Genomic DNA, 13237 nt, shown 5'->3' with positions numbered 1-13237 from the left:
GATATCACTTTATGTGGAATTTAAAAAAGCTAAACTTATAGCAAGAGACAAAAATGCTGGTTGCCAAGGGCTGGAGGGTAAAGGTTAAAGAGAGATGGTGGTCAAAGAGTACAAATTTCTAGCTATGAGTAAGTTCTGAGGATCTACAGCAGAGTGATTATAGTTAATGATACTGTATTACATACTTGATAGTTGCTAAGAGAGTAGATCTTAAATATTCTCACCACAAAAAAGAAATAGTAATCATGTGACAAGAAGCAGGTGTCAGCTAAGCTATTTTAGTAATCATTTTGCAATATATGAGTATCAAATCAATACTCCTTGAACACTTTAAACTTATACAACATTTTATGTCAATTATATCACAATAAAACTGGTGGGGTGGGGGGATGGGGCAGGAAAAATTGTGGCATCTATAATAATAAAAGCATAATATGCTAATTAGACCGGACGACCTTCTGGATGAAGCTGGGGCTGTGAGGGAAGCCCAGGTCCTGGGTGCCTGCCAGCGGCTGGAGGGAAGCCCGTGCCAGCAGCCGGGAAAGGAAGGCCTACTCTTGCATGAATTTTGTGCATCGGGCCTCTAATATGTATATAATGGAATATTGCTCAGCAACAAAAGGCAACAACATAGATGATTCTCAAAGTAATTATGCTGCGTAGCCAGACCATAAAAGAATGCCTACTGTATAATTCTACTTATAGAATTATAAAATTATAAGTAGTGTATGCTAGAAAATGCAAATGAATTGATAGTGACAAAAAGCAGATTGGTGGTTGCTCAGGAACTTTGGGGGATAGAGGGCATGGAGAAGGTTGGGGGGTCAGGAGGGATAGTAAAGGGACCTGAGGAAATCTGGGGCGGGGGGCGGGGGGGGGTGATGGTTACCTTCACTGCTCTTCACTACCTTATTGTGGTGATGTCACAGCATATACTTTTGTCAAAATCAAACAAACTGTATACTTTAAATAAGGGAAGTTTATTGTATGTACTGCAATGTACCTAATAAACAAAACATTATGTTTTTTTAACATTCAAAATGCCTTTAGTCCTGGCCAGTGTTGCCCAATAATTAGAGTTGGCCTTCACTCAAGGATCTCAGGTTCAATTCCTGGTCAAGGGCACATAACTGGGTCGTTCCCTGGCCCTGGTTGGGGTGAGTGCGGGAGGCAACTGATCAATGTGTCCCTTTCACACTGATGTTTTCCTCTCTCTTTCTCTCCCCCTCCTTCCATTTCTCCCACTCAATCTAAATTCAATGTAAAAGTATCTTAGGGTGAGAATTAACAACATCAAAAAATGTCTTTAACATTACTTACCTTCTTTGCACTCTTCTTTTTTTTTATCAGCCTGCTGTCTGGCCAACTGCCTATTGAAAAAAAATTAAATGATTCAAAATAATTGACATAATTTTAAATCCTGTATTTCATAATATACGTAGTACAAAAATTTAAATCAGCTTGGAGAGTAAGTAACTGTAGATACATAAAAACCTACAAACACTAAAAAATAGCTTGAGAATATTTATGCTTACATAAATTACTAGAGGCCCGGTGCATGAATTTGTGCACTAGTGGGGTCCCTTGGCCTGCAGGATTGGGCCAAAACTGGCTCTCCAACATCCTGTGAGGGGCCCCAGATTGCAAGAGGGTGCAGGCCAGGCTGAGGGACCCCACTAGTAAACGATCGGGGCCAGGGAGGGATGCAGGAGGTTGGCCAGCTGGGGCAGGACCATGGGAGGGCTACAGGGTGTGTCCAGCCTGTTTCGCTCAGTCCCCATTGGCTGGACCCCAGCACCAAGCTGACCTACCGGTTGGAGTGTCTGCCTTCTGGTGGTCAGTGCACATCATAGCGAGTGGTTGAGTGGCCTTAGCATATCATTAGCATATTATGTTTTGATTGGTGAATAGATGACCAGACACTTAGCATATTAGGCTTTTATTATATAGGATGGCTAAACAAAGTCTAAGAAACCTGTTGTGAAACAGGCTCATAGACTTTTCTCATAAAAAGGGCCCCTCCTTCCATACCATGTAGGTCTACTTTTATAAACTAGGTTCCAACTAGATCAGGGGTGGGCAAACTTTTTGACTCGAGGGCCACAATGTGTTCTTAAACTGGACCGGAGGGCCAGAACAAAAGCATGGATGGAGTGTTTGTGTGAACTAATATAAATTCAAAGTAAACATCATTACATAAAAGGGTACGGTCTTTTTTTCAATAGTTTTATTCATTTCAAACGGGCCAGATCCAGCCCGAGGGCCGTAGTTTGCCCACGGCTGAACTAGATACAAAGGACACAATGACTGAAGGGGTGTTTTACTTTTCCTTTCCTTTTTGCCTACTGAGGAAGGGAAGCACTTTTCTCCTTATAGCAGTTGGTAAGCTGTTTAGTAAATATTTTAGGCTCGTTTGCCTGATAGTCTCTATCACAAACATTCACACGACTCTAACTTTGAAGCAGGAAAGCAGTCATAAACAGAATGAATGGGCTTGGGTGTATTTCAATAAAACTATTTATAAATGACATTTTATAACCCTGGAATCTTGATGAGCAGTCAAGAACACACTTAAAAATTAAATGCAAATCCTAAAATATTACTTTAAAACTATTCTGAATTAGCATTTGAAAAACTTGTATTACCTTGTAAAATGCCTGCCATTAGCATGTTTCTCCGTTACTTCCATATTCTTATCAAAACTAGAATCTGAAGAATTCTGTGCATTTTTTCTCAAAGTCCTTAAAACACGTTTCCGGTGGTAGGTTTCAACTTCCTTAACTGAAGACCCATCCTTCAAGAAAAATTAAGAAGGACAACTAAGTTTTTCTTTAGTCAAAATTCCCAAGTTAAACTACTCCAAGAGTGTTCTCTGATTACAAGTTTGTACAACTGCTTTTTGTGCAGAATCATTTTGTATCTTCCCAACAGTATCTAGAATTATTTTATGATATCAGCAATGTCTATGAAATGGCTAATGTAAGACACTGATTTTTAAAAATATATATTTTTATTGATTTCACAGAGGAAGGGAGGTGAGAGAGATAGAAACATCAATGATGAGAGAGAACCATTGATCAGCTGCCTCCTGCACGCCCCTACTGGCGATCAAGAATCCACAGACCGACGCTCTCTCCACTGAGCCAAACCGGCTATGGCAAGACTTATTGATTATTGAGATTTTAGTTCTATTTCACAGCAAGTAGTTTAGACAGAAGTTTTCCATCACTGAAAAAAAAGTTGTGACAGTTCATAACAATAAGTACTCCTTTTTTTAAGGCTACAGAAATTAGAAAGATACACACACACCACTGTCTGTCATACAATCACTGATAGCAATCTTAAAATAACTAGGCTCTCAGAATTATAATTGTGGCTTGAGAGACAAAAAGGAGTTACCTATTTCTCCCAGGTAATCCAACAGCTTGAACTCAAAGGCTGCTTAGGTATATTAATCTATTGTAAAAATCAGAGCTTTATGTAACTATTTTTTGCACAATAGACTTCATGAGCTACAGAGCTATCATAAACTATTCAAAAGTTCATACGCACCTCATGTATAAAGGATACTTTTACATTAGAGGGCAAAAGTACCTAACAACTCTACAATTTAATTAAAGGCCTGGTGCACAGATTCATGCACTGGTGGGATCCCTTGGCAAAGCCTTGGGGACCGGGCCAAAACCAGCAGTCCAACGCCACCTGCCACTTCTGCCTGCTACTTCTGCTCATCCCAGCTCCACTGCTGCTTGGTAGGCTCACTGCCGCTCCACTGTGGTCTCTGGGCTGTGGTGGCCAGCCATGAGCCCTGCATCTGGTGACTATTGGTCAGCTGAGTGGCACTACTGCTGTGGGAGCGCACTGACCACCAGGAGGCAGCTCCTGCATTGAGCGTCTGCCCCCTTGTGGTCAGTGCATATCATAGCAACCGGTCAGCCAGTTGTTTGGTCACTTAGGCTTTTATATTTATAGATAGATGCCTTACTACTCTGAAAATTGATAAGGTTAGAAAACCAGGAAGTGTCTAAAAAATAATTAATCTTCCCTGCCCCCACTGGCTTTACCCAATTATTTCATTTTATTGAGACATTTTGTCATTTGATTTTGTTTTGGGCAGAATATTGTTTCACAAGATAAAGATTATGTATACCACAAGGATTTGTGTAAGAACTGGGAAAATATTTAATAAAATACTAAGTGATGTGTATGATTTGTTAGCACTTTTATCAGTGTACTTTTATGATACATGGGTGGGCAAAAGTAGGTTTACAGTTATAATACAAATAAATTATATAATAATTAATAAATAATAAACTGTTTTGTGTACTCACAACTGTAAACCTACCTTTGCCCATCCCTATATTTAAGGATGTTTGAAAAAAAAGATACCTACACTTTTAGGTAAGTGTACTATTTTTAAAACAAACACCTACATCTTCATGGGTGTAAGGTAACGTAAGACTTTCCAAGGAAAATTTGAAGAGACTATTTCCAGATTCTCAACTTCCACAGGTACTTTTTCTTAAAACTGATTTGCTTGAGAAGGCAACCTTAACTAACAAGGCACCCTCTTTCATTTACCCAGAGTCCTCTCTCTCCCTCACTTTGAATCTTACTACTGTGGAGCGCATTATAAACCTTCACAAAGCCAAACAAAGAAAAACACTAGAGTAGGTGTTAAGTAATTGAATGACAAAACTAGGCAACAAAATCATTACCTGTGTTAAGTGGTTTCCAATTCTTTGCTTTCAACAAAATTGAAGACCTAAATAAGCTAAGAGACCATTAAAAATAAATTTTGGCAAATGATTTTTGGCATAAAAGCCAGAAAAACTGAATGACACTGCTAAGCAAATCTTCTTTCATTACATTCTACTTATTTATATGAATGTTTTCAGTGCTTAAAATTATAAAAACAATGGAACTGATGTCAAACACTGTCTATAGCAGTAAGATTTATCTACAGATACATGAATTGGGAAATCTTCCCATGCTTAAGCATATTAATCAAAATGTTTATGATGTTTTTTCAGTTGAATATTAATTATAATTCAATACACAAAAATTTTTTATCGGAGCCTTGTGAGCTTAGAAAAGTAGGAAAAAATTCAAATTTTGTTTTACAAATACACAAATAAATGAATTTAAAGCATAAAAATATATCAAGATAAAATGCTGTGGATTAAGTGGATTGGAAATGCAAATTAAAAGAGGGGAGAAGAATCAAGGTAAAAATTTCTGACTGCTTAGAAAGCTTATTCATGTATTATTTTAATGTTCTAAGACAGGTATCAAATAACTATGGTTTTTAGATTCCAGTGGATACTTGTAATAGTTTTATTTTTAATGACATTAAAAGATGATAGAAATGATCTCCTTTGTAACTATTTAAACCAACTGAGGTGGGAGAAATTTAGCAGCTTAAAAATGTACAATAGAATATAGCCCTGGAGAAAACCAAGATGGCAGCATAGGTAAACACCGGAATTAGCTGCCTTGAACAACCACTTCACAAATACAACTAAAAGACGGAACGGACATCGCCCAGAACCACAGGAAGACTGGCTGAGGGGAAATTGTTCAACTAGAAGGAAAGAGAACAGCATACGAGACTCAGAGGAGGCGCAGTGTGGAAAATACAAAGGTGCGGAGGTACGCGCGGAACGGGCTGGTAGCTGAGGGCGCTGTTGTCGTTTTCAATCAGGAGGGAGTCTCAGATTCTGAGCTCCAGTTCTGGGCGAGTCTCTAGGGACCCAGACTCAAACGGGAGAAGCGGGACTGTCTGGCATCGGTCGGAACTCGAGGGCAGCTTTCTCTCCGAGGTTTGCAGCGGTTGCTGGGACTCTGAGAGGCAGAGCCCCTGGGGACGGGACTGAGAGCAGCCATAACTGCTCCCTCCACCCGCTCTGTGCGACCCGCCCCGCCCAAGCCCTGTGCAGAGCCATTTGCCAGATAGCCTCAGGCAAAGACCAGATTAGCACCTCCCTAGAGGACAGAAGTTTTCCCACTGCAGACACAGCTGATTCTCACAGCCAGTTGGCCTGGAGGTCAAATCCCCCCTAGTATTAACTACAACAAGAAGGCTTAACTACAACAAGACTGTGCACAAAGACCACTAGGGGGTGCACCAAGAAAGCATAAAAAATGCGGAGACAAAGAAACAGGACAAAACTGTCAATGGAGGATATTGAGTTCAGAACCACACTTTTAAGGTCTCTCAAGAACTGTCTAGAAGCCGCCGATAAAGTTATTGAGATCCTCAAGAAATCTAATGAGACCCTGGATGTTGTGATAAAGAACCAACTAGAAATTAAGCATACACGGACTAAAATAACAAATATTATACAGACTACCAACAGCAGGCCAGAGGAGCGCAAGAATCAAGGCAAAGATTTGAAATGCGAAGAAGCAAAAAACACCCAACCAGAAAAGCAATATGAAAAAAGAATCCGAAAATACGAAGATAGTGTAAGGAGCCTCTGGGATAGCTTCAAGCATACCAACATCAGAATTATAGGGGTGCCAGAAGATGAGAGAGACCAAGATATTGAAAACCTATTTGAAGAAATAATGACAGAAAACTTCCCCCACCTGGTGAAAGAAATAGACTTACAAGTCCAGGAAGCGCAGAGAATCCCAAACAAAAGGAATCGAAAGAGGACCACACCAAGACACATCATAATTAAAATGCCAAGAGCAAAAGACAAAGAGAGAATCTTAAAAGCAGCAAGAGAAAGAAACTCAGTTATCTACAAGGGAATACCCATACGACTGTCAGCTGATTTCTCAACAGAAACTTTGCAGGCCAGAAGGGAGTGGCAAGAAATATTCAAAGTGATGAATGCCAAGAACCTACAACCAAGATTACTTTATCCAGCAAAGCTATCATTCAGAACTGAAGGTCAGATAAAGAGCTTCACAGATAAGGAAAAGCTAAAGGAGTTCATCACCACCAAACCAGTATTATATGAAATGCTGAAAGGTATCCTTTAAGAAGAGGAAGAAGAAAAGGTAAAGATACTAATTATGAACAACAAATATGCATCTATCAACAAGTGAATCTAAGAATCAAGTGAATAAATAATCTGATGAACAGAATGAACTGGTGATTGTAATAGAATCAGGGACATAGAAAGGGAATGGACTCACTATTCTTGGTGGGGAGAGGGGTGTGGGAGATGCGGGAAGAGACTGGACAAAAATCGTGCACCTATGGATGAGGACAGTGGGTGGGGAGTGAGGGCGGAGGGTGGGGTGGGAACTGGGTGGAGGGGAGCTATGGGGGGAAAAAAAGAGGAACAAATGTAATAATCTGAACAATAAAGATTTACTAAAAAAAAAAGAATATAGCCCTACCTGATTTGGCTCAGTGGATAGAGCCTCCACCTGCAGACGGAAGGGTCCCAGGTTAGATGCCGGTCAAGGGCACATGCCAGGTTGTGGGCTCCATCCCCAGTAGGGGGCGCGCAGGAGGCAACTGATCAATGATGCTCATCACTGATATTTCTATCTCTCTCCCCCTCTCCCTTCCTCTCTGAAATCAATAAAAATTTTAAAAAACGTACAATAGAATATAGAGCTAAATTTTTTTGACACTCAGAAGAAAACAGTAAAAGAAGCATTTTTTGTGTGACAATATTTATAATTCATAGAGACAGAACATAGAATGGTGGTTACCAGAGGCTGGGAGGAAGGAAGAATGGGGAGTTAATGTTTAATTGGTACAGAGTTTTTGAAGATGAAAAAATTCTGGAGATGGATAGTGTGGTGATGGTTGCAGAACAATGTGACTGTACTAATACTATAGGCTGTACATTAAAAAAATGGTTAAAATGGTAAATTTTATGTATCTGTATTTTAACAAAAAAGGAAGTAAATGTCACCATATTCCTAGGGATAATAAAATAAATATGTTTCCATAGGAAAAAACATTCCTTGAGAAACATGGTGTAAGTGAACCTTTCATTTGTGTAGTGAGTGGGTTAGTCCATCCTTCCTAAATAATCACTGGCTCTCCTTATGTGGAGGAAAAAAATAAAAACAGGTTTTGGGTGAATCAGCTAGAGGTACGCATGGGAGAATTTTAAAATATCAGTAATTTTCAAAAATGTTTCTTATAAAAGACATTATGTGAAGTGAAGGCAGCAATCACAGATAACACACATTAACCTTTTGGCATACACAGAATTCTTTTCCTGTGCAAAAATATTCAGTTAAAAATTGGAATACTATTTATGTTTTGCAACTGTTTTCTAGTAATACATACATTTTTCCATGTTGTGAAATAGTATTCTAAAATCTTTTTAAATGAATCAATAGTATTCTACCCATTACATGAATGTATTTAACAAATTGCTTAATATATCACACTTAGGTTATCTGCAATTTTTGTGTGTCATAGATAAATTATCTTATGTACATTTGATTTCCAAAGGAAACTAACGCAATTATTAAATCAAAATAATTCTCAAGAGGTAAGTTAAAAGCCAACTCATGATGGTAATTAACACTGAATGATAAAAATGGGGACTTTCACTTCCTATTTTTTACATTTTTACAACATGCAGTACCAGAAAAAGTTTCCCTAAGAAGTAAAAAAAAAGAGAGAAAACATAATCTGAAAACTAATAAGCCTGAAAATGTAATGTCCTCATTTATTCTTTGGCTAAAGCCTACTTAATTATTGAGAGCACTGATAGGTCTTTAAAAGTGTTAAAAGAGGAAAAATATAGTTAGGTTGTAAGTCTATTACAAGTTTTTAAAAAACCTCCCATATGTTGTACCCATCAAGGTCAAGTTTAGAGTATCTTTTCCAACTTCTAAATAAATATACAATTTTAAAAAACCGTATCTTCTACAGGCTATAGCATGCTTTACTTTACCTAACACAGAGAATAAAAAGTGTACATAAACACAACCCAAACGTAACATACAATCACCACCAAACTCCTTACTATCCATCCTTAACTGAGTCTTCAGTGTAAGAAACAATCCTAAATTTAATAAATCAGAGCCCAGATCTGTGAAAGCATAGAAATAGACAATGGCTAGTCTAACTCTGAAGGAAAAGGAAACCAGAGGGGGCATCCAAACTCATAAAGTTGGTAGATATAAGCAAAAGTTTAAAAAATTAAAATAAAAAATTCAGAGAATCCATACAAATCAGGGGGAAAAATCCTTAAGCCCAGTTGAGTGAGACCATATTCAAAATGTAGAATGAGGGCCCAGCCAGTGTGGCTCAATGGTTGAGTGTCGACCCATGAACCAGGAGGTCACAGTTTGACTTGCAGTCAGGGCACATGCCCAGGTTGTAGGAGGAATGCAGGAGGCAGCTGATTGATGATTCTCTCTCATCATTGATGTTTCTATCTTTTTCTCCCTTTCTCTCTCTGAATGTAGAATGCAGTTAATAGATGACTATAGGTTGGTACCTTCAGAATTTAAAGCCAAGGTCAGCCTCTGAGATTAGATGGGGGGGAAAAATCCAAGTTGATGAATATGAATAAATTTAACCATCTTTAAAAGTAACCTACTCTAAGAAATGCTTTATCAATGACTGTGGTTGAGGAGGCTAAAAAATACAATTAGACCCAAATAAAATCAGGGTGTTAAGTTTCTGAAATACATGATAAATGCCAAAAAAGAGTCAAGCTATAATTTAATCAAATGTAATGTCCCCAAATTGGAAAATAGTCTAATCACAAAGGTATGTTTCTTATTTGGTATTGGTGGGCTTTGTCAACATGAATACACCATTCTTCAGGATTATCCATTTATTTTGATCCAATCCCATGCTCACTTGGTCCACAGGGGATTTATGAAAGAGAGGAATACTATGTGTCAAAAAGATATAAGCCAGGCCTGGAAAAAAAATCCTTTCTACCCTACAACAGCTAGCTGAGTGCTAATTGCTCATCCAACACATGTCACAGAAATTACATTTATGGCAAATAGTCTCTGCATACGTATTGCTGTTAGGTCTCCTTTGCTAGACCAAGTTCTGTAAGAGCAAGCACAATCCACAACACATATGTACATTAAGGGTGGAAAACAGTGAGGCCAGTCAAGAATTTATTTTAATAACCCAGGCAATAATGTCTTGAATCAGCATGGCAATAATGAGGAGAAGTGGTCTAATACATGGTGAAAGCAAGCCCACAAAACGTGCTAATATATACAATGAAAGAGGAGTCAAGGATGACCCGAAGGCTTCTGGCCTGAGCAACTGGGAAGACAGGGTGGCCATTACCTGACTGTGGTCTTAGTAACTGACAATGACCCGCGACCTCACTACAGTCCATGCCAACTGTTCAGGTCACCTCCTGACATGCATGATCGCATTCAACTCTCATTACCCACGTGGCGGGTGTCACCTTTTAACATGCAGGAACCTGCTGGTGATTGGTAAGTTGAGATTCAAAACTAACAGCTGTTCTGAGCACCTATGTTATTTAGCCAGTACTCAATCCATGATTACAGTCACAGGACCCAGCACCGTCCTCAACACAATACACATTCCATACGTATCCGCTGAAATAATTACTATCTTGGACACAGGTTATAAAGTGACTTGAGTTCAGTGCAGAAATAAGCGTCTGGCCTCCCCAGATCTCCACCAGCTTCTGCACACGCTGGAGAAACAGACCCCGAAAGCCAGGAAATCGTTTTATAATTCGGAACCACAATTTGAGAGATGGAACAGGAACTCTTCCACGGCCCTGCTGTAGCTGCAGCATCTCCCGCAGAAACGGACAACTCATTCCAGACAGTGATCGCCCCCAACACCATGTCCTGTGCCCCCCCATTCCCCACCCCCCTCCGCTGAGTCCCATTCCCACTTCCAGCTCCTCACCCTCCCCGGAACTAGACTTCCCGCTGCCTCCCTTTCACTAGCGCTGCTTCCTCCACTTCCCCAACCAGCGCTTCTCAACCTGTGGGTCGCGACCCCTTTGGTGGTCGAACGACCCTTTCACAGGGGTCGCCTAAGACCGTCCTGCATATCAGATCTTTACATTATGATTCATAACAGTGACAACATTACAGTTATGAAGTAGCCACGAAAATAATGTTATGGTTGGGGGTCACAACATGAGGAACTGTATTTAAAGGGCCAGAAGGTTGAGAACCACTGTCCCCTCCACCTGTGCCTTCCGCGGGGCCGGGGCGTGGAGGGGGCTCTCCCTCGAAGAAGCACGACTTTCGGGGGAGACCTGAGCGCTCCGAGCCCTGGGAAACTTCCCCGCCGGCAGGGTAAGTGCAGCCGGCGCTGCGGGGCTGGGAAGGGAGCGGGGCCGGGGGCCGGGGGCCGAGAACCCCGGTCCCCGCCGGGGCGCGGCCACCGCCGGGTTACCTTCTCGCGTCAGCGTCCTCCTCGGTCGGGTACACACTCGCCTCCCCGCGCCCCGGCGCTGTTCCGAGGCTCGAGGGAGGCGGCGGTGCGCGGAGCCCGGTCCCCATCCCTCCACATTATGCAACCCGGCGTGTGCTCACGGCGCGCTCGTGACGGCACCGCTCCGGATCGCGCATGGAGGTCAGGGCGCCGGAATGGCCCCCTTCCGCTCCCCGGGGTCCCCAAACCTTCCCTGAGCGGCCAGCTCGCAGCCAGGACACGCGTCTTGTGCTCGATGGACGCAGACCTGGGGCGGAAGCCTGGGCACAGGGTGTGAGGTGGGGGGATGGGGCAGCCCCCCAAACTAAGGCTCGCCCCTCAACTGCACTTCAGCGCCGAAGGGCTCCGGCTTCCTCTTGCGTATAAGTGGGTCGGCACCGCCGAGCCCGTTTCCTGGCGGCCCGACCTCTTCCCCCAACCCGCACCCCGCGGGGCTCCGATCTTCAGGAGCCTTCCATTTCGCCCGGCCTCGACAGCACTCCCCCCAACCGCCTCCCCCGCCCCCCAACTGACACCCCTCCCGCACCGCCCACCCCCGGGCCCCGCCCGAGCCACGGGCCGCGAGCAGTGCCGCCGGCCCGGCCCCAGGGGCCCGCCCCAGGCCGGTACTCACTCCCACGGCGGCCGCGGGGACGGCGGACTGCTCGGCGGCGCGGGCCGAGCGCAGCCGCCTCCGGCCGATCCGTTCCAAGCTGAGGAACTCGCTGGACAGGTCCAGGGAGCTCGTGGCCGAGGCGGCGGAGTGGCTCTGCAGCTCCAGGCTGCTGCGGAGGACCACCATCTTCTCTCGGCCCGGGCCCCGGCGGGGGCGGCGGGCGGCGGGTCCGGGCGGCTGGCGGCGGGTCCCACCGACGGGAGCGGGCGCTCGGGCTCTTCCGCGCTCTGAATTCTGGCGCCACTCGCTCGGTGCCCGCGACGGCAGCGCGCGCGCCCGGAATCCCTCCGCCGCCGGCCCCGCCCACGCCGCCCCCCTGCCGCGGCGGGCGTCAAACTTTCCTCCCCGTCCGTGGAGCGAGGGACTTCGGGCAACGTGGAGGCGAACCCGCACCCACCATGCTGAGGCCCTGAGCGGACCGTGGCGGGAGGACACCGCCTTGGTTTCCTTACATAGTTCCGGCTCGCGGACCTCGGCGGAGGGAGACGGCGGGCAGCGGCACGCCGTCCCGTTTGGAATTTTGGCGCGAGGACGTCTGAGGGGGAAGGGAGGCTGCCGCTCGCTCTGATTGGCTGGCGGAGGCCCCGGCGACTTGGGCCCGCCCCTTAGAACACCTGCCTCCGGCTTCCGCGGTGCAGGATTCAAATGCAAAATGTGGAGGAGCCCTTGCCCGGAGCGGGATAACGCACTTGACGTTTGTTGAGTTTGGACTTGAATCCACAAGAGCTTTTTATTGATAGTTTAAGCAAAACAAGTTCCAAAGCAAACAGAAAGGGAGCTAAAGCGCAGTCCTCTGCCCAACACTGCCCTCTCCCACGTGTACGATCTTAAGCAAATGACTCACCTCTCTGGGTCTTAATTTTCCTCTTTAAATGAACTGTAACAATAATACCTAAAGTTATATGATATTACTATACTTCAGGATCGTGTCTACAATTATAAATGTATGCTGTTAGAACTACCCCCGGGGGGGGGGGGGGGAAAGGCTTCTTTAAGATGACAGCAGTTACTTGACTACTTTGAAATAGATAACATACTGAATGATCAGAATGTGAGTGTTCTAGTGAAACAGAAACAAAAGCTATTTATTGATTTGGATAACTATAATTACTTATTTCCGACATTTATTAAGTATTTATTGAGCATCTATTATGGACTGGGCACTATTCTAAGCATTGAGGATACAGCAGTGC

At 43.5% G+C, this 13237-nt stretch overlaps 1 protein-coding gene across 3 annotated transcripts in view; it reads right to left on the bottom strand.

Annotated features, from left to right (window-relative positions):
• ATAD2 (ATPase family AAA domain containing 2) overlaps positions 1-12435 on the bottom strand; it is a 64409-nt gene extending 51974 nt beyond the window's left edge. Inside the window, exons 1-3 of one of the 3 annotated variants that reach the window (XM_059672795.1) lie at positions 12003-12435; positions 2646-2794; positions 1321-1370 (exon numbers count right to left, since the gene is read on the bottom strand). In XM_059672795.1, the coding sequence (XP_059528778.1) occupies positions 1321-1370; positions 2646-2794; positions 12003-12170 (367 nt within the window). In that variant the 5' untranslated portion in view covers positions 12171-12435. Of the gene's footprint in view, positions 1-1320; positions 1371-2645; positions 2795-11350; positions 11490-12002 lie in introns of those variants that run through there. The other 2 variants (XM_059672794.1, XM_059672796.1) reach the window with 2 other exon arrangements.
• Positions 12436-13237: the final 802 nt, after the last annotated feature.

The sequence above is a fragment of the Myotis daubentonii genome, chromosome 17 (assembly GCF_963259705.1).
Source record: "Myotis daubentonii chromosome 17, mMyoDau2.1, whole genome shotgun sequence".
Lineage (NCBI taxonomy): Eukaryota > Metazoa > Chordata > Mammalia > Chiroptera > Vespertilionidae > Myotis > Myotis daubentonii.
This window is presented reverse-complemented; position numbering and strand designations above follow the sequence as displayed.